Source organism: Hippocampus zosterae, chromosome 6, assembly GCF_025434085.1.
Source record: "Hippocampus zosterae strain Florida chromosome 6, ASM2543408v3, whole genome shotgun sequence".
In the NCBI taxonomy this organism is placed as follows: domain Eukaryota; kingdom Metazoa; phylum Chordata; class Actinopteri; order Syngnathiformes; family Syngnathidae; genus Hippocampus; species Hippocampus zosterae.
The window spans coordinates 11,839,696-11,864,115 of record NC_067456.1 but is presented as its reverse complement, the minus strand read 5'-3'; the positions used below and the strand labels follow the sequence as shown (position 1 = coordinate 11,864,115).

The 24,420-nt window shown below is 42.4% G+C and overlaps 3 protein-coding genes and 1 non-coding gene across 4 annotated transcripts; 3 read left to right on the top strand and 1 right to left on the bottom strand.

The window, feature by feature from the left end:
- Positions 1-1,571: 1,571 nt before the first annotated feature.
- LOC127601555 (junction-mediating and -regulatory protein-like) lies at positions 1,572-16,830 on the bottom strand. Its single transcript, XM_052066887.1, has 10 exons — positions 15,570-16,830; positions 12,190-12,363; positions 10,206-10,356; positions 8,476-8,645; positions 8,244-8,409; positions 6,730-6,899; positions 6,013-6,090; positions 5,847-5,939; positions 5,237-5,777; positions 1,572-5,093 (listed from the first exon to the last, which is right to left on the bottom strand). The coding sequence occupies exons 1-10, from the start codon at positions 16,371-16,373 to the stop codon at positions 4,783-4,785; spliced, it is 2,658 nt and encodes an 885-aa protein (XP_051922847.1). The 5' UTR covers positions 16,374-16,830; the 3' UTR covers positions 1,572-4,782.
- On the top strand, positions 11,291-11,362 carry trnaq-cug (transfer RNA glutamine (anticodon CUG)). The gene has a single exon. It is a non-coding gene; the product is annotated as a tRNA-Gln (tRNA).
- Positions 16,831-18,314: 1,484 nt separating the features above from the next.
- cenph (centromere protein H) lies at positions 18,315-20,720 on the top strand. The gene is made up of 10 exons (XM_052069196.1): positions 18,315-18,518; positions 19,026-19,130; positions 19,208-19,263; positions 19,345-19,390; positions 19,465-19,533; positions 19,620-19,676; positions 19,767-19,830; positions 19,925-19,976; positions 20,050-20,210; positions 20,313-20,720. The coding sequence occupies exons 2-10, from the start codon at positions 19,036-19,038 to the stop codon at positions 20,403-20,405; spliced, it is 693 nt and encodes a 230-aa protein (XP_051925156.1). The 5' UTR covers positions 18,315-18,518; positions 19,026-19,035; the 3' UTR covers positions 20,406-20,720.
- dimt1l (DIM1 dimethyladenosine transferase 1-like (S. cerevisiae)) lies at positions 20,578-24,326 on the top strand. The gene is made up of 12 exons (XM_052069195.1): positions 20,578-20,727; positions 21,864-21,937; positions 22,004-22,090; positions 22,200-22,261; positions 22,336-22,429; positions 22,522-22,571; positions 22,668-22,791; positions 22,871-22,963; positions 23,042-23,106; positions 23,550-23,613; positions 23,689-23,795; positions 23,973-24,326. Exons 1-12 carry the CDS (start codon positions 20,670-20,672, stop codon positions 24,013-24,015), a joined length of 921 nt encoding a protein of 306 aa, XP_051925155.1. The 5' UTR covers positions 20,578-20,669; the 3' UTR covers positions 24,016-24,326.
- Positions 24,327-24,420: the final 94 nt, after the last annotated feature.

The window sequence follows — 24,420 nt, the reverse complement described above, 5'->3', positions numbered from 1 at the left end:
AACAGCTTTTTTCACCACAGTGCCATCTGCTGTATCTGGTGAGGCATTGCTCCCCACTTGCCCTCCATGTTACAATCACCGCCCCTTGATTGAAGATGTAAACCTTCCATCGCTGTTATTTTGCCACACGGGAAATTTCGGAAAGCTCGGATGGGACTCGCGAGTGACTCGCAATCCAGACTGCTTCCACCATCGCAGGCAACTGAGCTGTCTTCCTGCCAAGCTCAGTGTGTGTGTATGTGTGTGTGTGTGTGTGTGGAGCTTTTGACAATTCAGTTGAAAAGTGTGCCTTCCGAGCACACGCCAGCGGACATACCGAATATTTGTACAAACAATGTGTTTATTTGTGCCGTGAGAGAGCGTGTTTTGAGGACCCCCCCCCCCCCCCCCCCACACACACACACACCCACACCCACACCCACTGAGCAATACCAGACAGGCTCCGCTCCGTACAACACTTATACGTCATTCTATCAGGTACTTTTTCTTCAAATGGACTGCAAACACATCATTGCAGCTGATCCACACCCCGACCAACAGGAAGTGAAACTGCTGTTGACCGCTAATCTGTGTGGCAGCCCCGCTGGTCAAACGCGTTGCGTCTCGAAGGGCTTCTCGAGTGTTCAATCCACTTGTTGTGTGAAGTGACTTTCCACCCACGGTGAAATTGGCCACAGCTTTTCACTCCTATGGGTGAACACAGAACTTTTCCCCCCTTCTTATTTTCTTTTTTTTTTACACTGGATATAGTAGTGATAAAATTAGAGACCCATATACGACAACTTTGTACTCGTGTAAAGGAATTGAAGACCCCGGAGTGACTTATTGTTGTGTATTAACCCATTGAAAAGTGTTACTGTAGAGTTGACTTTGTAAGCAAACGATGGCAACCTCTTGTCTATATCGAAACTGAAAGAGCTTAACAGTGCAATACTCGTATATATATATACCGGGTTGATTATTATGATTAATCCGCAGCTTCTTCTGGAAATCTTTGCCTTTTGACTTTCAAAGTCTCCCAAATTTTTGTTTAAACACTAGATGCTGCAACTTCTACAGTCACATCATGAATTGAACACTTTGTTTCCACTGTGTAACCACACTTTTTAACCACGTGATGTAACTTTAACACGATAATTCTCTATTTAAACTAGTTAGTTGCACAGGTTAATACACTGGAATAAGGCCCATGTATGGAACGTTCTCCAAAATATTGACTTTTGAAGTAGAACACCGAAATATAACATGCTTACATTGCTGACGAATGCCTTTGTACAGTAGTGGCTATAAGAAGCTTTTTCGTTTTCTTGTTTTGTAATGTATGGTATTTAATGGAGGTAACATTATTGTATTTAGAGGTATGAGAAGACTGGCAATATTTTTGACGATTTAAAGTAATTTTGAACTCATGATATTAAAGACGTACCTCAGGATAACGATGTTTGTACACTGGTCAGACCCCCTCCAGGATTTAACGAAAATGAAGAACATTTGGAACAAACTGAAGAATGGACCTGTGTGGACTAACATGGAATGATTTGTATTCAAAACACATCAATCAAACCGAAGAATGTATTTTGCATCGCAAGGTTTTATTTAAATGCAGGAGAAAGGTTGTAAAAACAAACAAACAAAATGATTTGTAAGTTTAACAGCAGAAAAAAAGCATTTGGGGAAATATGTCGAAGCATTTAAATGTTGCTGTGTGAGATGATTATACATGTTTGAGTGCCTTTCTTTGTACTGCTAGAACAAATCTCAAATGGGGACAAATAGTCAGGCAGCACGATTCGACATAGAAGACGTTCACGTTTGGCTGAAAAGGCCGAGGGAGAGAAAGGACGAAGTAGGCAATGACATGCGAAGCAAATACATTAGTCAAGTTACATTAAAAAGCTTGTTGATAAAACGTGAAGGGAAAAAGTGCTTTTTAAGCCAAACGGCACTGAATGGTTTCTGTTCCTTGACAAGTACAATTGGTGATCCTGGTCAGTGTTATGTGAGATGAAATTATGGAATACTGCTTGTACATCGGGGTTAAGATTTAATAAGCAGTGTGACCTCAAGCACAGAAAAGCCGCTCTTTGCCATTCTGAACGCCTCAACTTTTGTTTGGACTTCAAACGGCTTTATAATGAGAAAAGTACTTCAGGATCCACGCATGGGCAATAAGCAAGAGAGTGCATACACATTTTTAGCAATACGTCATGATGAACTGTTCCATAATCGGGGCTTTGAAATGGACTTAACTCACTGTACGCATAAATTAAATCAGCATATTAAAGTGATGAAAATAAGCACTTTAACTAGGTGAGCCCAGATCACCTCTGATTGGAACTACACTATCCCTTGACAATTGAACTGTCCGTGCCATCTTGCTCTAAGCCAGTCATATGCATACAGTACTGCTCAAGTATTGAGAAAGCTTATGGTGGCCAGCGTGGTATCCTCATGGTCAGCACATGAGTGTGAATTGTTTTTTTTTTGGTTTTCCAATATGCGTCCTTGCGATTGACTGGCAACCAGTCCAGTGGAATAGATTCCAGCTCACCCGCAACCCTATTGAGGCAAAACGATTTAGAAAGTGAATAACTGGCTGGATGAATGATGCTTATGGCTTCAGTTTCCAAACATTTTTAACATAATTCGAGGCTTCTGACTGTGTGGGAACAGTTTGGGGAGGGTCCTTTTCCGTTGCAGCGTGACATGAAGGCCTCGGATGAGCAATGTGTGACTCCACTACTGACCTCACATGTTAGTGGCCAAACATTTCCCAGCTTGTTACAGTTGTATTTCGTGATTCTGTAGGTGCGCACAGAAATGTGTCCCAACACTTTTGCCCATTTCATGTAGTTGCAGTCTTTGTACAATACACGATACAGCTGTCACATCTAAGTCAAATAGTTACATAAAGTAGCCACTAATATTTCTGCACACACTGGCTGACAACGTAGCGTGTGGGTAGCGTGTGAGTAACCGACTTTCAACCGAGCGTGACTGCCTACTCAAGTGTGAGCGTGTGTGAAGAAAGAAGCGAGGGGATAAGTTGATCACCAGCCACCAGTGAGTGATGGAAAGCCTCCCACATTCTATACAAAGCTCGGGAATCTCCTACCGCTCTTCACAAAAACACGTTTTGCTCCTTCTGTGTGGCACTTAGACCATGAGCTGACGTGCCATATCTCTATCATGTAGAATGCTGCAGTTAAGCCGATGGTCGTCCTCGCTGGATGAGGAACATGGGGGTGATGAAAACAGAAGACGACTGGAGGGAGAGGGGGATGACTCCAGTGTTGCTGCTTACATGCAATGTCACATTCGACAAGTAGCGCACCTCTACTCTAGTGCCTGCACAACATCACAAACACGTGACACCCACGTGCAGCACCCGCTCATCGTATGCAGGTAGGACGGAGCATTTTGAAGATGTGACAATGGTATTGCTTCATGTTCATGGTTGGTCATGTGATCTTATTTTAAACCTCCGAGGGATTTGTATTCATATAATCCATATGACCCCAATTTACAAATCGTGTCCGTGAGCATTTTTGTGATAATGGCAAGCATTCTGCCTGAGGTTTACATTTCATATTAAGGGTCAGTGCAGTCGGTTCATAAAACATGTGGCTGTGTGGCTACAAACGACGCGACTGAATAACTACAAATAAATATTGCATAATTACAGTATGGCAGAATAATATACAATAATCGTAAGCGGCGTGGAAAATTATGATAAAAAATGAACAGGGTGATCTACTGTATATTTGGTGATTCTTCGTACGACACATACTCACATTTGTGTTGTCATTATTGCCGCTTTTCCATTAGAAAGGTTCTGCCAAAACATTTCACAAGTGGCAAGGCTCAACCATTGTCTTTAGCGGCAATTAAAAATGTGAATTGCAGTTGCGTCATGCGGCCATGCGGCAAAGTCAAGCCCATCAAATGCACAGAAGAAATCACTTTTCGGGTTTAAGTCAACGAGGCACCGTCGGGCCGCCGTCAAGATAAAAATACAAGAATCCAGTACACACAGTTTTACATCAACATTGAACCATATTTACAATTTCCTATGTACCAAGAATAGTATGATAATGATTTTTGAGTGACACACAAAACTCACCGCCAACACTCATTCATTCCGAATGTAGAGCTCAAATTCATTCATTTGGCTGCCTCGCCAAGTCAACAGCTTGTCATCTTCATCGTGTCCGAAGCCCTCCAACGGCCAACTAAAGCCGCTAGTTCCAAGGCCGATTGTGCTCAGAGAGCGGCGAGGCTGTTCACTGTTTTTGGAGAACTCTCATTCAAATGAACGGGACCTGCTGAGCAGTGCATGTTAACCATTAATCATGAAAAAAAAGAATCCATTAGTACATATGAAATTGTAAATAAGGTTCAGCGTTATTATAAAAGGCTATTATGTTCGTTTGAGATACTGTCGGTGACCAATCAGATGACAGTGACGACATGACTCCACTCGTTTCCAGACAGCTGGCTCTTTAGAACTCCCTTTTAGATGGTTCTGAAAAGCGCTTCCATTGTCACCGCTAAACCATAAAAACGGCGAATGGAAAAGCTACCTCTTCTGGGCCAAAGCCAAGCCGTCTCGGTGTGGAACCGAGCTAATGGAAAAGCGCCATAAGTGTGAAGTGCCATCGGGTACAGAGTCAAATACTATCCCAGTAGGGTACAGCAGTGTAAGAATGGACCTTGAGGGACAGAAATCCATTCCTATTTGTGACTGTGTAGTGCTATTAGTTGCGTTTTGAGTGTCAAACACTAGCTTTCCCAGTCCGGCCCACCCGGGCCATCCTCATCAGAGTCCGACTCCGGTGACGCCTCCTTTATTCTTCGAAGCGCTTCATAGATGCTCCTGGTCAGAGGGTCTCTGGAGGCAGCGGTCTCCTCCTGGCCTTTCCTTTCTTGTTGGGGGACTTGTCTCAGTTTGACACCCTTGCGGATCTGAGCTAAGATGCTGTTGGAGTCGTCGTCGCTCTGGGGAGCGGGAGGGACGGCCCGCTGCTCGACCTTCTTCAGGTGGAAACTGCCTCTCTTCAGGGAGGCCAGCACTTCGTCCATGGGGGAGCTCCCTGCGTAGAAGAAGACAGAAAACAAAAATTCCTTTGATGCGTCCTGGGAATGACGAATCAGTCCCTACTGAAGTACAAAATGGACATATCGCCACTGCAACTGACCAGGGCAAACGGCTGAACACCAAATATGGTCGCAGTACCTCGTCTGCTGTGGGCCTCAAAGCCTGGAGTCTTCCTCAGTTTTTTGCGGGCGCTCACCAGTTGGCTGCTGTCAAAGAAGCGAGGATGGAAGGGGCCAAGTGGGGAGTGAGGCCGCTCCTCCGACACACTCTGCTCCTCAGCCTTCTGTCTGCCCGGGCTCCCAGAGGGGGACACCTGTTCTCGTATTGGCAGGAGAGGCAGAGGAGGGGGTGGAGGCGGAGGTGAGGCCGGGGATGCCAGCAATGACGACAGGGAGCAAGGAGAGCAGAATGAGTCTGCGGGACTGGGCGCGGGCAAAGGAGGAAGCGACTGCGCTGCCAGGCCTGTGACGGGCTGGGTGGTGAGCGTGGAACTGGGGTCCGTCTGCACGCTGGTGCTGAGGCGCGGGGGCCACCGGGCCGGATCTTGTGTGCCGGTGGGGTCGGAACGCTCCGCCCTTTCACCATCGGAGTCCGTTTGCATAATCCTGCCGCGCTCTCTCCTTCTGCTGTGGACCGCACGCAAACGCGCGGACTTGAGGATCACCTGACCCGGGTAGCGCTGGACACACGGTCATGAAGATCAGCTGGGAAAAGGAAGGAGAATTCCGGCTCGGGTCATCAAGTGTACCTGCTTGAAGGTGCGAAGTCTATCGAGTGTCCTCTGTCTTTCTTGACGCACTCTGCTACTTTTTCTCTCATCTTCCTCTTCATCGTATTTCGGCTGTGAAGAAATATACGGATACGTGTCATGTGTTTCAATTAAGCGGGCGGTTAAAAGGTCAAGAAAGGTCTACCTGTAATATCTGATGAGAGTCTTTCTGCGTGCTTTGACGCATCTGCTGTTTCTTCAAGTGGTTTGATACGCAGATCTCCTGCAGAAGGACACATTTATTTGCATCTCTCAAAAAACTCTGTAAACCATTGTGATTTTTGTCAATTTTGTAGAAATAAATGTTTTAACCTGGTGGAGATGTATATCTTCCTCCTTAAACATTTATTCAGAGTTCCTATATCTTAAGGCAGGTTAGACATGAGGCTTTTTTTAATTTGAAATTACATCTAAGGCTAACTTCACAACACTTCCAATGTCCCATGTTGTCTAAAGTGGATGCGCATCTGCGATTAAGCGTCTCCACGAAAAACCACATCATTGTTTTGTTGGTTCCGCTATCGTGATTGTGTCATATTACCACCAGATTTATTTGGTCTTTTTTTTTGGGGGGGGGGGAAGACATTTACAATCATAAAAAATTATAACGTGGTAAAAAAATATATAATGATTTAAAACTGAATGCTAATTACAACCTTGTTGTTTAATTCTTGATTTCAATGCATTTGAACATTATTTGGGATCATGAGAACCATGTTATTAACCCTTTCGGAGACAGCGGCCACTGGAGTGGACAGCTTAACATGTTGTCAGGTTGCAGGTGATCATTGGTGCATGAAAGGGTTAAAACAGGAAAGGATGCAGGATTCACTGAGTATGCGCGTAGCGCAGGCATACACACCCTCTTGCTCTTCAGATAAGAACGCTTGGCAGTGATGCGTCCCCTTCTCGCTTCCAGTTGTCGCACGCTGACCTGAAGCCGGTGCACTTCTTCCATCTCGGCAGTGTCCTCCGCTGTTATGTCGTCAGCGCTTTCAAAAGTGTCGTAGTACAGCACCTCATTCTGGTGCTCTGCAAACACATGCACATTGTAGGGTAATGTTTTGACTCTGTTTTTATTGGTCTGATTTATTTAATCACATAAAAGAAAAAAAGCAGGACATATACCTGTATGATGACATAAAAAGTCAACATTTGAATGCAAAACAACAAAGAGAAGATAAAGTATTAAGTTTTAGACCCCTTTTTACAAGAAAATTTCACTCCCATACTTATTTCCACTGCTTTAATCGTAAATCGTGGTATTTTGTGGACTTCTCTTGCTTTTGCACTGTACTGGCTTACCCTTTTTTCAGTTTTGTTTAATATTCATTGGTAAGATACGTTTATTATTTAGAATATTATAAAATCAACTAAATCATGGAATTTGAAAACCTTATATTTTATAAATAATACGTTAGCGCAGGGCTAGGCAAAGTATGGTCCGGGGGCCACATTCGGTCTGGCTATAGTCTCTGAGAGGGCCTGACAGTGACCATAAAGTCAAAGTAATTCTGAAAGTAATGTTTTCAAAGTGCACACATGTGGATGCTAGTTCAAAACAGGTAGCAAGCAAGAGATTGTGTCTGCAGGGTTGCCAATTTAGCAATTTTTTTGGTGATGTTTAGCAACTTTTCCGACCCATTCAGCAATTATATTTCCAAAAAAGAGACGAGTAAATTGGCAACAACTAGCCAATGTTAGTGACGTTCCTTCATGGATTACCTGCACGGTGGAGGGAATAGGGTCAACTTAGCTCAACTTTATTTATAGAGCACCACCAGATCTGTACACAAAGTGCTATAGATAAAAATTAAACAAATCTGAGATATGAAAAACAAGACAGTTAAAAGAAGAAATTGATAATATCAAAAAAAGTAAAAACTGTTTTTTTAAAAGCCAATTGGTTTGAAAGCACTGTACGCAGAGCTACAGTTTCATATACTGTATGTAATTGGAGTATGATGAGTCATCACGGTCAATAAGATTATATTTCCCATTTATGTACATATTTGGAGTCCTGTCTAGGCACGGCTTTCAAAAATATTTACAGTATGTTATTATGTTTTAAAGGGTAATAATATAGTTTTGGGGTTTTTTTTTTTTGCTTTTTGCTTTTTCATAAAGGATAAAGGGTTCAAAAAATGGATGGATGTATTTTAACAATACATAACCGTATTTACACCCGTAGTAATTAATTTACTGGAACAAGACAATCCACCTTTTCTAAATCCATTCAAAATAATATAAACAAAGTTGAGTTTAGCCATCGGCAAGCATTGCAGTTTCTCATGTGGCCCCTTTGCAAAATCACTCAGTAGACGAGAACAAGCTTTTTCACCAAAAGCAACCGCACATTTAGGAATGAAGACATACCTGTCATTTGTCTTCGAATGCTGTCTAACTGAGCAGTGAGAAGCAGCTCCTCACACTGAAGGATCTCAGCCTGGATATCATAAAGTTGGAGCTGGAGCTCATAGTACTGTGACTCCATCTGGTCCAATAGGGTCATCGCATCCTCACCGCTACACAGACTCTGCATCTGAGGGGGAAGCGCTTGTATTCGTGCACGGCAAAATATTCTTGACATGTTTGTGCCCTTGCATACCTCGTCTCGAAGGGTGTGTTTCCTCTGCTCCAGGCTGATCTCCCGGGCTCTTTGCAGCTGCAGGGTTTCCTTGGCGACAGAGTAGCGGATTCTCTCCATGCGCTCCACTGCTGCTCTCCATGAAGCTTTACCAAACTTGCGCTGGTCCACCTTCATACGTTCATAAACACCTGCAAAAAAAAAAAAAGATCAAACTCCAATAAGTGAACAGTGATTGCAAGCAACCAATACCATCAAATAACAAGATTGTGTTAATTGGACATACTGCACCGTGGTCTAAGGATGGGAGTTGCGACATCTAGCGGTCATTTTAGGAAAGTTATTTCAGTTAGTGGTCGAAAGTGGTTAAAATACACAGAGGATTCAGAGCTCCACTAAGGTGTAACGTCACTATCTTTTCATCATCTTGCATCTGAGGGTGGTAAGTAGGTCATCTTCTGCTTTTTGTCAAAGTCTTTCTATCCATCCAGCCAACCATCCATAATACACACACATACGCACACACACACACACACATACGCACACACACACACACACACACACACACAAACACACACACAAACACACACACAAACACACACACACACACACACACACACACATACACAAACACACACACGCACACACACACACAAACACACACAAGATGCTGACATATGTCACCCAATCCAAGGGGGAGGGTGACATTGTGACGCTAACCCTGAACAATCTGCTTTGTGATCAATTGGATGCCCTTGTTTTCAGTTCAAAACATAGCTGCTGTCTGCACTGCCTCAATAAAACGCATTTGTCGTTGAAACCAGGCAAGGGGTCAACCAAAGTGTAAGGCTTGCATCCTGTGTGCGTGTGTGTGAATGGTATCTGGGTTATAATAGTTTTGGGATCTTCAATGGAGTTAGTTTTATTTAGTTTTGAGGGTTTTTTTTGGTAAGGTAGTGTTAACTAGTTATCAGAGTGGGTTTGTTCTAAAATGTACTGTATATCAGCATTTATTTTTACATTTCCTGTATTACTTTAAAAAATGTGGCAAAAACTCACCAGGAATATTATTTTCAAAACATTTTACATACATCTTTCCACAAATCAAATACAGGTCCTGTATGAACCGTCCGCAGACTTTGAAGTACAGTAAGCGTAGTACATAATATTGCTTCTAAAGTTGAATGCATCACAACTCTAAGGTCGCAAATAGAGCGAGGATGGTTCCCACTTTCCATCATTGGTTTGCCAGGTTTCCAGCTTCGAATGCACATTTGTGGCTTGAATTCCAGTTGCGTCACTTACCCTGCAAGCCACTCGCTTTTGTCTGTGAGCAACAGTCCAATCGGATGGATGATAGATCGATAAGCATGGGGAGCTATAAAAGACATGCAAGCTTGTAACGTCATCTGGTGGCGTTTTTTTATTGCCTGCCACTTGATAACATTGCTTCTCGGCAACACACCATAAAAGGGACCACAACTCCCAGACTATTGTTAGGCCTTCCTTATTTTCCTTATTTCAGGCTAATACAGAAATAAATACATTTAAAATCAATCACAAATTATTAAATTCATCACCAAAGAGGAAAACGGACGCTTTAGTTGTTTTTCATTGTTTTTTGTAGATGTCAAATGTAGTTTCAGTTAGCTTTTTTAACCCTTTCATACATGCTGTAACCTACATGTTATTCAGAATTGTTCCACTGCTTTGATGACTTGACAGTGACTTAAGCAGTCGTGCTACATTACCTTTCTGTGCTTTAGCTGTTGTCTCAAAGTATTTTACAGTGAATTCCTGGATAATGAGCACGGCTTCTTGAGCTTTCCTCTGCCAATCCGAGTCCTCCTGCTGGAGGGCATAAATGCGCCTTGGGCCCAGGTAGTCATTCTCCATGGAGATCTAGTGAGAGAAAATTAAGCTTGATACCTTATCCGTTCACCAATAAACCACATTTTCTTTGGTGAAAGCGGTAGTCCATGGAAGACAAATACATTTATTTTCGATTAAGTGCATGGAATAAAAATCGTTAATGCTCAAAGATGGTCTGACATCAAGTTAAGTCAAGTCAACAGTATTTATAGAGCACTTTCGAATAGCCATCGCTGCATACAAAGTGCTGTACTTGGAGCAATTTAACATGCACAATAAACAGTAAGACAAATCGGTAATAAAGGCGGTAGAAAGCACCAAGCAGTAAAATCATGCTGAGTCGAATGCCAAAGAATACGAGTGGGTTTTGAGGAGGGGTGTTAAAGATGGGCAGCGAGGAGGCTTGCCGAATGTTCAGTGGGAGGTCATTCCAGAGAGAATGTCCCTTGCTGATCCTACTTATCTCAGCGCAACCTATTAGTGGACAGGGTAGGGTTGTTCGAACGGCCCAGAAATAGATAGGCCATTCGGGAACCCCCCCCCCACAATTCCTGATGGCCACCACGCCCTTGTCGACAGCTTACCTTTGTCCCATTGCTTGTGCTCAAGCTGACTGCAAAGTGAACTCATTTTCTCAAACAGTTTTCTTTTGTGTCAGTGTCGCGAGACAGTTGATCATAATAACAGAAATGATAGCCTTAATTGTGTATAGTTTCGCAAGTAGCGTTTAGAAATTGAATGTAGAGCAGTGAGTTGTGTTTCCGGTTCTAACACTTCTGGACACTCAAAGTATGTGAGAAAATTACAAACTCAGTACAAAGCAGTGTTTGTGCTTTTAGTTTTGCATATTTTTGAGTGGTTTGGTGATAGACATTCGTAGTCCAAAGTAACACATGCACACGTGCGCCGGCTCGTGTTCCATTCCACAGTGACAAATACTGCAGAGCACATGACCAGAATAGATGGTTCCATGGTGTAATGGTTAGCACTCTGGACTCTGAATCCAGCGATCCGAGTTCAAATCTCGGTGGAACCTTGCTATTTTAATTTTGGTCGTTTTCAAAGTTTTTCAAACAGTGACTTTGTCAATGAAATGAAAGGAATGTGCAGGGTAATCCTACAGCAGCACACAAACCTTTATTTATGTATCACGGAAGCGGCAGGTAATTGGAGAGCCAGTGATGGCACTCACGGCCAAATTCGACATTGAAGTACTCTTTAAAAAATATCATTAAGTACATCTGCATGATATAATGACATCCAAGAGCTCAAGCAAAATGTTTCCTTTTATAAAACTAAATATGCTCAGTTGATTGACAACGTCAGAGAGGTATTTAATTTAATATTGGTTGGGCTTAGAAAGTCATGAATCAATTCATTCATCGCTAAGACTTCCTCTGACATTGCGGGTGTATCGGTTGTTAATAATAATAAATGGCTTTTTCTTTGGGTGACACTTTGCTCGACTGGTTAGCACATCGGCTCACATGGCTGTGTGGGTTTTCTCGGGGTAGTCCAGTTTCCTCCCGCATTCCATAAACATGCATGGTAAATTCATTGTTCACTTTACATTATGAGTGTGAATGTTTCTTTGTCCATGTGTGCCGGGTGATTGGCTGTCAACTAGTTCAGGGTGTCCCTCACCTACTGCCTGCTGGGATAAGCTCCAGCACGCCCTCGACCCTCGTGAGGATAAGTAGCTCGGATAATGGATGGATGGCTTTTTTTTTTTTCTTTAAGCACTTGAGTGAAAATTGAGTGGCACTACTGCAACCCGCACAGGCGTTGCTGGATTGGATGTGAAACACCTCTTGTATGAAGGCATTGATTAAGTAGAAACGCTTGTCTGGCTCGGGTTGTTACCTTGATCTGTTGTCTCCGCAGCATGGCTAGCTCCCTCATGTCTCGGAATGGCTGCAGCAGGTACTGGTACAGTTGCGTGGAGGCCTCCAGCAAGCATCCATAGGCCTGGTCCTCCTCCTCATAAAGTTCCAACAAGTCAACCATGCTGTCCATGCTCCTATGTTTATCCAGAAGCTACACACACACACACACACACACACACACACACACACACACAAAGAAAATGTATTAAAAAACGTGACAAAACATATCTGAGCTGGTCTTCTTATTTCAGCTATATCAGACCATTTGTCATGAAAGTTAGAGTCCATTCACAAGCTACCATAACATTAAACCATACAAAAGCCATAGTGAAAAAGAATACTGTGCTGTATTATTCGTCCATCAATAGAAACGCACGCTCCACTGGCTAGAAGAAGGATCCTTTGTGTAACTGTAAATACTGACAGCACAATAAAGAGCACTCACTGCTGAATGTGATCTACTGCTGGGTGTAAGATCAATAGCAACGCATTTTGTTGCCAGGCTGAACAGGCTAAATGAAGCCTTGAAATAAATCAACTCTCATCGAGGATCGATAGGACAGCGGGTGTGTGCATTGCATGTCTTTTTGTGGCCTAATTACACTGCCACAAGTTGTACAGGAAGCAGATATTAATAATGTATATTTGTACAAAAGGTGCAAACAATATTTAATTGACATGGCATGATGTAGCTGACGTTGAATGGTGGCTTCACAGTTCAACAGTCTTGGGTTCATGTTATGAAGCATCATGATCAATTGAATCAAGTGTGTTGGAAGAGGGAGAGCTCTAAAACAGCAGGATATGGCTCTGGAGGAAACAGAGTTCTCTACCCCTGAACTAAGGTGTGCCCCGCCCGCTCATCTTATTTCATCTGGTATAGGCTGCAGCTCCCCAGTGACACTAATGAGGATAAGCAGTATAGAAAATGGATGAATGTGGGGAGTTAGACTGTGGGAAGACAGAAGCAAGTAAATCCCATTATGGAAGCAACTAGAGTGAGAACAGACCTCCGCAAAGGCCCACCAATCAATGTAGATCAGATACCCACTTCCTGCATATGCCAGAATTTTAAAATATGATTCATGTGTACAGCACAATGAAAAAAAGATTCAAAATTGAATTTAAATGTGAATGGTTGCTTTTCTATTTGTGGCCTGCAAACAACTGGAGACCAATTCGGGGACTTAAACCATGATTGTCGGGTTACAAAGCCCTTACAGATACAGTAAGCCAGGGGTGCCCATTAGGTAGATCCTGATCTACCGGTAGATCTAAGACAGGTCCCAAGTAGATCCGAGGAGTGTCGAGAAGAAAAAAAACAAACAACCATTTGTGTGTCTATGTACATGTTAGTAATATTTTTTGTTTTAATATACACTGCACCCTAATCATCTTATCAGTTTAATTTTCACTATTTTTTTAAATAAAATAAAGCAGGTAAATCTTAAATTTACGTTGGCGTGTGATTACGTCACCGGAAGTTGTTAGCGCTCAGCAGTTTGCAATTGCAGCTTGTGATCAGAGCTGTTGCGCTAAATCTTTTATCGTTATGATTCTCATTCAGAGTTTGCTTCTTGTACAATTCACTGAGGGCACGAGCAAAGAATAGGAATCTAGGAGGGCCCAGGGAAGCACTTTAAAACGGTACGTGCGAGCTACGATAGTTAACAGGCTGCAAAAATGTGTGGCATGCCTCTGTTTCGGGCTGTTTCTCATCATGGTGTGTGAGTGTGTGAGTGCGTGTGTGCGTGTGTATGTGTGTGTGTGTGTGTGTGTGTGTGTGTGTGTGTGTGTGTGTGTGTGTGTGTGCGCGTGTGCATGCGCATGCGTGCGCTGGTAAGGGTAGATCCCGGGAGGTTAGTTGATCGAAAAGTAGATCTTCGATCCAAAACGTTTGGGCACCCCTGCAGTAAGCTAATATTTCTTTACGAATAACGGATCAAAAAATTAAGTGCGGCGGCCCGGTAGCCCAGTGGTTAGCACGTCGGCTTCACAGTGCAGAGGTGCCGGGTTCGATTCCAGCTCCGGCCTCCCTGTGTGGTGTTTGCATGTTCTCCACGGGCCTGCGTGGGTTTTCTCCGGGTGCTCCGGTTTCCTCCCACATTCCAAAAACATGCGTGGCAGGCTGATTGAACACTCTAAATTGTCCCTAGGTGTGAGTGTGAGTGCGAATGGTTGTTTGTTTCTGTGTGCCCTGCGATTGGCTGGCAACCGATTCAGGGTGTGCCCCGCCTACTGCCCGAAGACAGCTGGGATAGGCTCCAGCACCACCCGCGACCCTAGTGAGGATCAAGCGGCTCGGGAGATGAATGAATGAATGGATGAATGAAAATTAAGTGCCATTTTTAAAGATCATGAAAGTATGGACCCTGATGTGATGGCCTCACATTGTGCAACTGTATTTTTCCATAATAAAGTCGATGATTGCAATGTCAACAACACCTGTCCTCTTAACATGGTTGCAGCTCCCAAATTATTTTAGAATTATTTCACCTTTTCCTCCTATTGAAATAAAAATTTATTTTGCATTGCACTGGTCAACAGCGAACTTTAATCAGAGATGGCTTGATTTGTCCCTAAGCATTCATCCATCCATCCATTTTCTGATCGCCTATCCTCACAAGCGTCGCGGGGTGTGCTGGAGCCAATCCCAGCTGTCTTCGGGCGGTAGGCAGGGGACACCCTGAACTGGTTGCTAGTCAATTGCAGGGCACACAGTGATGAACAACCCTCGACGCTCACACTCACACCTCGGGACAATTTAGAGTGTTCCATTAACCTGGCATGCCTGTTTTTGGAATGTGAGAGAAAACCGGAGTACCCGGAGAAAACCCACGAAGGCCCAGGGAGAATATGCAAACCCCACACAGGGAGACCAGAGCTGGAATTGAATGTGGTAACGCTGCATTGTGAGGTTGACGCGCTAACCATTCAATCACGGGGCCGGCATGCCTAAACATATTGATGGGTATTATAAAGAATGTTTGTCTTTTTTTAAGCATCTTTTTTAGATATTTTGATTTTTTTTATTTTTAAGTTTGACCTGTAAGAGTTTGCACAATACCAATTTTAACATACGGTTGTAATTTACATCTTTGAAGTTAAAAAAAAACAACAATTCCAACTGTAGCTGAGCCCAACGCTTAATTCATAAAAATAACTCCATATCTTGCTGCTGTAGACTGCAAATTTACGAATAAAGGCTATCTTATCTTATCTTATTTCAGTCCAATTTCCTTCACACTGATACGACAGCCCACAATAATAATAAATCTTGGTTGGCCTGGCTGTCAAAGATAGATAGATGTACACCTGTGGAAACATGAGAAAGAGTGAAAAGAAGCTCACTCTCACCTCTTGCAGGTGTTTACTTTCACGGAGAAGTGCCTCTTCGTATCCACACTGCCTCAGCTCGCTCAGGCTCTCGTAGTACTCATCTGGGTCATCATTTTCCGTGAACAGAACCTGAGAGAGGATCTTCCAGCCGCATATATCAAGCGCATGGCCAAGGTAGAGCTGCAACTTAGAACACAGCTCATCCATCTCAGTCTCAGAGACCTCAGCTGGTCCAAACAGCACGGTCCACATCACGCTTGGCTCTTCTGGGAAGACGGGGAGGCAGGGCTCCAATGCGGAGTTTACCGAGCAGAGCTGCTGATGGACCGCCCGTAGGTCTTGGAAGGAAAAGAGGCCTGCCCAGCTGCAGTCCTCTCTGCTTAAAACATCTTCCAGGTCCAGTGTGTCCACGGGGGGCAATTGCTCCTCTCGCTGTGACTCTGCATCACACTTGACGTGAGATGACACATAGTTGACCACTGTTTTAATCTTAACAGGACTTAGTTTGGAACCTGGGAGGTTGCTTTTAAGGCTTTTTACTGCAGCATCCCTGGCTAGTGAGCTGGCGTTCCTGGACACTTTGTCCCCGGCGGGACTTCCGGGCCATTTTGTTTTGTCTCCATCCTCCGACGGAGGGTCTCTGCTGCTTGCGCCGAAGCTTTTCCTTTGCACCGTCCTGTTGTGACATGTTATGGCAAATTTGCCTTCCACTTCGTTCCAGGCTACGATAAAGACAAATTTATGCTTCTCCTTCTCCTCGAAGGCATTTGGGCGAACGGCAACCCAGCCCGACTCAAAATTATCCTCCATTGTAAATGACATCTCTGCAAAGTGATGAAACTACACCGCTATGCGTATGAAGGCATCACCGCGGCTTTGACGAAGTCATTACCATTTACCAACAACTGACTGGTTCGACTATCCGTCGCTGAGGCGATTGTTTTGGGAATAATACGGTGTCATTTCCATCCACTTGGATGTCAGGCAGCCACTGTCCGTTAGCTTCATCATTAGCATGGCAGGGAAGCATCTCACGCAAGTGCGCAATGTTTAATCACCGCGGACCGCATTTAAGGCAGTGTTCTTGAGCCACCGTAAATTAATGCAAAAGTGCTCACCATACATCCTAAAAAAGCCAAGGAATGACGCCGGTAAAAAAAAAAGTATCTTTCGTCCCATAGTCGTCTGTGCGGTTATCGTTGACATGTTTACCTATACAGTACACATCAGCTGACCACCAGACCACAGACCTGAAATGATGATGCATTCAAAGACGGTAGGAAACGTGGGAAATTGGGTCAGTCGAACGAACATGCGTCAAGATTATTAAGAAATGTTCACACAGAGGGGTTGTCGTGAGCAATATAGAAGAATTTTATTGGGAAATTAATTTTGGACGCATTCTAAAAAAAATAATTTGGCCAACACTTCGTGTCTACCGTGCTAATTATGTTTTTATAATGTGCATTTGTTGGGCTTGAAATTGACTCAATGTTTTTTATTGTTTCACACGAGTTTAAGAAATTGCAAAATGAACAAACTGCATTTTATTAGCTTATTTTAAACGAAACTAAACCAGTCCTTCTGAGATAGTGAGGTGAGCTGGAGGTCTGGACGTTGCAATGTAACACAGTACCCAGTATCCATATTGGGATAGGCTCAAGCACACCCACCACCCAAGTGGGGATAAAAGCGGTTCGGTTAATGGATGGTTGGGGGGATAGTTGGATGGATGCTATAAAATTTAAATGCACATCCTCTATAGTAGGGGCAGTGGTGCATCGGGAGCATTAGCTCTAAAGCAGGCATGTCCAAAGTCCGGCCCGCGGGCCAAATCCGGCCCGCGGTCGAATTTCATCCGGCCCTCGGCCCCTGTCATAAAATCAGTCAATCATTTCCCTGTTGTTCGAGTCAAAGGTTTTGTGACTATTGAAAAGTCATGGTGATACATTTTATGTTTCAAATCAATCAATTTGCACTCAGGAGACTTCTGTTTAAGAAAAAGTCAAGTGAATAAGCAGTTGCATGTGATATACCCGTTTCAAATGAACCAAAAGAAATTCTTAAGATTGTTGAAATTAAAATAAAAATGGAAATGTGAAACAGACTGGCTTACTAAAATTTGTTGAACAATATTGTTGTTCAATGTAAAGAATGTCAGCCAAGGTCGGCCCCCCCCGACATTTTACCACATAAAATCTGGCCCCCTTGGCAAAAAGTTTGGACACCCCTGCTCTAAAGTGTACTGTATTGTTGTTGTGTATTTTTACAGCATAAAACAAGCGATGAGTGAACCCGGAGGAAATACTATGGAAAAATATTTTACACTAATGAAAATAAAAGCGATGAGACTAAAATAACATCATGAATAGTTATTCTTTGTTGTAAGTCGATTGATAGTTATTTATTTTTTGTTTTATTTTTCATTAAGAAGAAAATAATGTTTATAGACAAATCAAATTGATGGCGGAGCAGGTACCAGCAGTGGCTCCTCTCTCTCCTGTGCTTGAGAGGAACGAAATTTCATCTGTGCTGTATGTTGCACATAGAGCACATTTGACAATAAAGTTGACTTGACTTGAAATCATACTACAGTATCTCTAATCATGTGGGAGAGTTGGGAAATGTCTGTTTCCTAATGGGACGTAACAGAAAATAATTGAGAAGCAAGTTGAGACCATCCGTGTTGATTTTTTTAAAGACGCTAGGTGGCAGCAACTCCCCGTAACGTCTACAACATGTCATCGTTTGGTGGAAATGACGATGAAAAGCGTCACTTCCGGGCGGTTCAATTCGATTTAACGACCCTATGCGGATGTTTATAGTTGTAAAATCGAGTTCAACCGTGTCGTGATTGAAAATAAACCGTAGCACAAAACGTACAATTCATTGTTTACGCGGGTTTTTGCATCAGTAACACTTGACAGTAAGGTTTTTGAAGATTTGGTCGGACTCCACATACCAAAGGTAACTTTGATTGTATCTTCTTGATTCAACGATACACTTTGAGTATTCGTTTACAGCCTAAATGTTTTTATACGCTGAAGCAGTACTTCTCAACTGCCGTCACGGAGTCGCATCTTACTTTTATTAAGAAGAGCAAAATAAAATTGAAAAGATATAATATGATAAAGCATGCACGAGTATAATGTATAATTACAGAAAGTACAGTATTCCTCTGAAAAACATACAGACCATAAATCTAAAACTAGTCATTGAAAACGGTGTACACATTGGTAAACTCTTATGCTGCTTGACGATGTATTCTTTGGCCAGTCGTAACCTCAAGTGACGTAAATCGGGGATTTCTTGTCAATTGTTCACCTTCTGTCCGTGACCCACTTTTGGGCATCCACCAGTTGAAAATCCCTATGTCGCTCAAGGTTACTCAAAGAAAGCGAATTTTCTAACTTGGGTTGAAATTGAGCTATGGATGGAAATAAAGTTACAGTATTTGTATTTGTTTCTGCCAAGCTCTGTCATAATGGAGCCATCTGACGATATGGGAAATCAAGAGGAGGACGTGCCCCTAAACAATGGATACAACGGCCAATCAGACACCTTACCAGACATACTGAAGTATGCTTCTGTCAATATTGTAACAAGTATCCTACCTCATACTTTTTATTGTTGTTATTTACTGGAGTCTTTTTCAGAATAAAAGAGCAGCTGTATAACCAGTGCTTTGAGATGGAAGTGCACCTTAGTAGAGGTACAGGTGTAATTTTCAGCCTTTTTTGGGACAAATTCTGTTCTAAGGAAAAACATGTGAATATTATCTCTTCTCTTGCAGACAAGAACCAGAGATCATGCTCTTTGGCTGAAGCAGAAGCACGCTTGTGAGTACCTGATTTAAGATCCCGTCATCCAGTTGTCAAATCACACATGCATTTTAAGATGTATGTCTTTACAGGGCAGGCAATGTCAGAGAGCTGGAAAGAATCAAGGCACGTCATTTTAATAGCACACTGGCATTGCACAGGTAAACCACTAGTTACTATTGAACTGTCAAAGTGATATTCGTCTTGTAAACGGCTGAAGAAATCACTGACCTGTCCTGTTTTTTAGAATGCAGATGTGGCATGCTATTGGAGAAAAGATGAAAGAAAATAATTCAGAGAGTGAGTAAGTAAACACAAACAATTAAAGTTGAATTATTTAATGAGAAAAAAAATATTGTTCTGTCAGCTTGATGCACTGTTGTGTCGTTTTCAGTGCGCTGAAAGCCATCAGTGATCGCTGCATGATGCTTTGCTCACACATTAAAACAGTTCAGCAGGTAAAATGCTTTCAGCATTTCAGTGGAATAAGGTACTGTATGAACAGGAATAATAATAAAATATGTTTTCTTCTTTTCCTTCTTATTCTTAAAGGAATCAAGGGCTCTTCAAGATGAAATCACAGAACTCCAGAAAAACAGGCTTGGTTAGTAAATATGGTTTACAACACACATTTTATTCACAAAACATGTTTGAGAAAATGTTTGCATTGTGTTTAGAGCTGAAGCGTCTCACGCATGAGAAAATGAGAGAAATTGAAGACTTGAAGGTGAAAAAAGTGCACCCGAATGCAGAAAAATACAAAGCTGTCTTGGAGAAGGGCCTCACAAACCTGGAAGAATTAAAAAAGATGGTCATCATGGGACAGAATGTATTGAGGGTAAAAAAAAAAATCACTGCAGTACTGATTTTCAGGGAACGTATTTAAAGTTCCCTAAAGTAAGTGCTGGTAGTGAAACATGCATTTTTTTGTCATGTGCAGGGAGTTCTGTTAGCATATGAAGTAAACTGGATGGAGGATCCACAACTGCGAGACATAGCCCTGACTCTGGAGGAATTTCCCATCGCCGACTAGACTTAAGGAACCCACTTGTTTACTGCGTATACGTGTCTGTTTTATGTTTTGACGATTGAATAAACCAAAATGTACAAGGACTGCTCAGTTGTTGTGGTTGTCATAACGAGTATGGCCACCAGCGGCCGACTCATCTCCTCATAGAATCTGAAAAGACGCCAGCGAAGAAGAGCATGCGATAGTCACACGTGTTTACAATATCACTTGTGAATATTTACCACATTTTTGCGTTTCTGCAGCATTTCTAACTACAAACGCAGAAAAATGCCGAAAGTTAAAGCGGAAAAGAAAAGCAGGCAGCATCAAGAAGTTAAAAACCAAGGTACGCTTGCCGGTGTGTAAAGTTAGCGTTAGCATGTTTCATAACGCCAAAGATCATGCTAAAAAGACGATCGTGGACTTCCAAATTGTTTAACATAACTGAGAATTATCCAGCATTAATCGTAGGCTTTAACCGAGTGATAAAGTAAACCATTTCCTGAAACTGTCATGTTGGAAAGATTCTCGTGTGGACATTAACGTTGATTAGGTATCTATGGTATTTAAGTGCATTTTCGTTTATTTTCCTAACTCAACAGGAAATTTGTCTCCCACTTCCAAAGACGGCGATTCTCAACTGTTATCACCCTTTATTAAAAAATATTAAGAACGATACTGCATACTTTCAAGACGTGCACCCTTCATTATCTTTGGAAACAACGACACAAGCTTTCAGAGTACCTTAAGAGGATGAACATTACAACTAAATGTACAAAAATAAACATAGTAAAACAAAATATCTCTGAAGACAATGCGGCCACGTTTCACTGATCGCGATACTAATCTCTTCTTATTCGGAAAGTGTACCATTACTAATCATTTTAGATCATGAACAAAGCAGACGACAAATGCAACTGTAATTGTTTAAACAATCTAAAGTATACTACAGTATAAAACCACTGGTGACATTTGCTGTGTGTGATGCTGCTTGAATGTCGTTTAAAGTTTGCACGCCACTGTTTAAATTGTTTTTTTTTTATATGTACTGGTAGTTACATTTGCCCTAGCACCTAAAGTGTACTGTATAACTAACTAGGACCTTCGCAACCAGAGGCTGAGCTGCACTATGTTTGTCTTACCAAATTAATCAACTATTTTACATATCAAGTAATCGTTTAGAAACAGTGTATAACTTAAAATTGTCCAGATCCTCTGATTTCATCCTCTCAACAGTAATTATACTCCACTTTCTATTTGTCCTTCATAAAAGCGGACTGATTATGGTATCTTTTGTTTCATCAAAATCAGACAATCGCTAACATCAGCTTTTACTTTAGGTCATTGTGTGCCACTGGTAACCTGAAAATGTCGTATGCGGGCACCTTCTTAAAACGAGGTCCTTAACTCTTTGCGACCCACAGGCAGAGAATCACTATTGTAAAACAGAATTATGGCTCACGGCTAACCTCTGTGTTGCAGGTATTATGTTCAATACAGGAATCGGTCAGCACATCTTGAAGAATCCTCTGGTGGTCAACAGCATCATTGAGAAGGTTAGCCTGACCACGTTCGGGAATGTGACAAGTTTGTTTGATTGCAATGCGTTGCGTCATTTTCAGGCTGCACTCAGGCCAACCGATATTGTTTTGGAGGTGGGACCTGGAACTGGTAACATGACAGTTAAACTACTAGAAAAAGCTAAGAAGGTAAGGAACATTGATTTTACGTCTTCGCAATGTCATTCATTACTGAACTTAGATTTGGAAAACAACACGCAGCTCAAAGAAAGACGACGCTTACCTTTGTGTGTTGCAGGTGGTGGCGTGTGAGTTGGACAGCAGATTGGTGGCTGAACTACAGAAACGAGTACAATGCACGTGAGTGACTGATTTGCTGATAACCCTTAAAAAGTGACCGTGTGGTTTAGTAAGCATGTCGTGGCCTCCAACAGACCCATGCAGACCAAACTTCAGATCTTAGTTGGGGATGTTTTAAAAACAGACCTGCCCTTCTTTGACGTGTGTGTCGCCAATTTACCATACCAGGTAAACACTTGTTGTCTTTTGCATTGAGACCACTTTTACGTGCTCCTACCTCTGAAAGTTGATGTTTCGTGTGTCACTTTGTAATTACAAAGATATCATCGCCATTTGTCTTCAAGCTGTTGCTTCACCGACCATTCTTCAGGTACAAAACCTCACTTTCTCATATTGTCAAGTCACGTTCGGTAGTAGTCTGCAGCTCGTGTGTATGTGTGTATGTGTGTGTGCTTGTCTATTTCAGGTGTGCCGTTTTAATGTTCCAAAGAGAGTTTGCCATGCGTCTGGTGGCTCCACCTGGAGACAAACTCTACTGCAGGTTGTCCATCAACACTCAGCTTTTGGCTCGTGTGGACCATCTTATGAAAGTACGATGCGCACTTTGGTAATTTGATGTCTTACAGTGAAGAAACTCATAAAATGTTGATTTTTTTTCTTTTTTGCCAGGTAGGGAAGAATAATTTCCGTCCTCCTCCAAAAGTTGAGTCCAGTGTGGTGAGGATAGAGCCTAAAAATCCTCCTCCCCCAGTTAACTTCCAGGTTAAGAGTTTTCTTTGTTGCATTTGGAACGCTCAAAAGATAAAGTGGACATTTTAACATGAGATCTGTTGTGTTCAGGAATGGGATGGCCTGGTCAGAATTGCCTTCGTAAGAAAGAATAAAACTCTGAATGCTGCATTTAAGTGAGTATGGTTGGCAAACGTTTCCAGTTAAATGAGTGTCAATTTGGTACGCAGTTCAGCAGGAAAATCCACCCGGTTTTGGCCAACTCAGGCGGCCATTTTGCCCCTTGCCGTTGACTGAAAATGACATCACAGTTGCTCAGCGCTCAGATAAAAACCAACGATGGCTCAGCTTCAGAAAACAAGTGAGCCATGATTGTTTGTTAAGATAAGCCACTGTGGTGTCATTTTGCGTTGGCAGGAAGTGGTAAAATGGCAACCCCTCGAGATAGCTAAAAACAGGTGGACTTTCCTGCTGAACTCATATTCGGCAAACACAATATTAATCAGAATGCTGTGTTCAGATTAGCGGAAGCACATTGATCAGTGTAAATCCAAAAAATTCAGCACAATGGCAAACTGTTAAGTGGCTCAAGAGTCACACTGGATTCTCGGATGTCCAGGTCGACCGCGGTGGAGCAGCTCCTGGAGAAGAACTACAGAATCCACTGCTCTGTGCACAATCTGGTGAGTGCGCGGTGAATTGCCTTTGCAATGCGCTGGCTGGAATGATAACACAGCTCATGCTTCACATCCTGACAGGAAGTGCCCATCGACTTCAGTATCACCAAGAAAATAGAAAGCATCTTACAAGAGGCAAACTTCAGTGAAAAGAGGGCTAGGTCTATGGACATTGACGACTTCATGGTGTAAGTTGGATATTCCCCATTTAACTCCTTTCGGTAATCTGCTAAATGACATTCCTGCAAACCTGGGCGACTGTCTTTATATTATTGTCAAAATGACATGAAAAACCTAAATCGATTGGGAATTTGTGTTCACGTCATGAACGTTTCTCATTCATTGCTCACATTTCTATTCCTCAGTTTGCTTCATGCGTTCAACTCAGCTGGGATCCACTTTTCTTAAAGGCATACACACCACAGGACTGCAGAATTTCTTCTGGAGCCCTACAAGATTTTTTTTATAATCATATCGGAAGGGGGAAAAAAACAGGATCAAGAACTCATATTGAGATTCTAATGTATCACTGACTGAGCATACAAGATTAATTTATCTTGAGATTGCATCCGTTGTATGAATAAATGTCAGTACTCCTTAAAAATATTTAAAAATGGTATTTGTTTGTTTAATCCCCCCCAAATATGAATGCACACTTGATATGCTGTATCTCCTATCCAGAGTTGAATATATTAAAAATTAAAGCACAACCAAGCCCATTTGTCACCCAGTGAGAATCCGCAAGGGAGCCAAGTAAGGAATTTGATTGACAAGCAAGCAGTATTGATAATGAAACAAGAATCACTCCAGAAG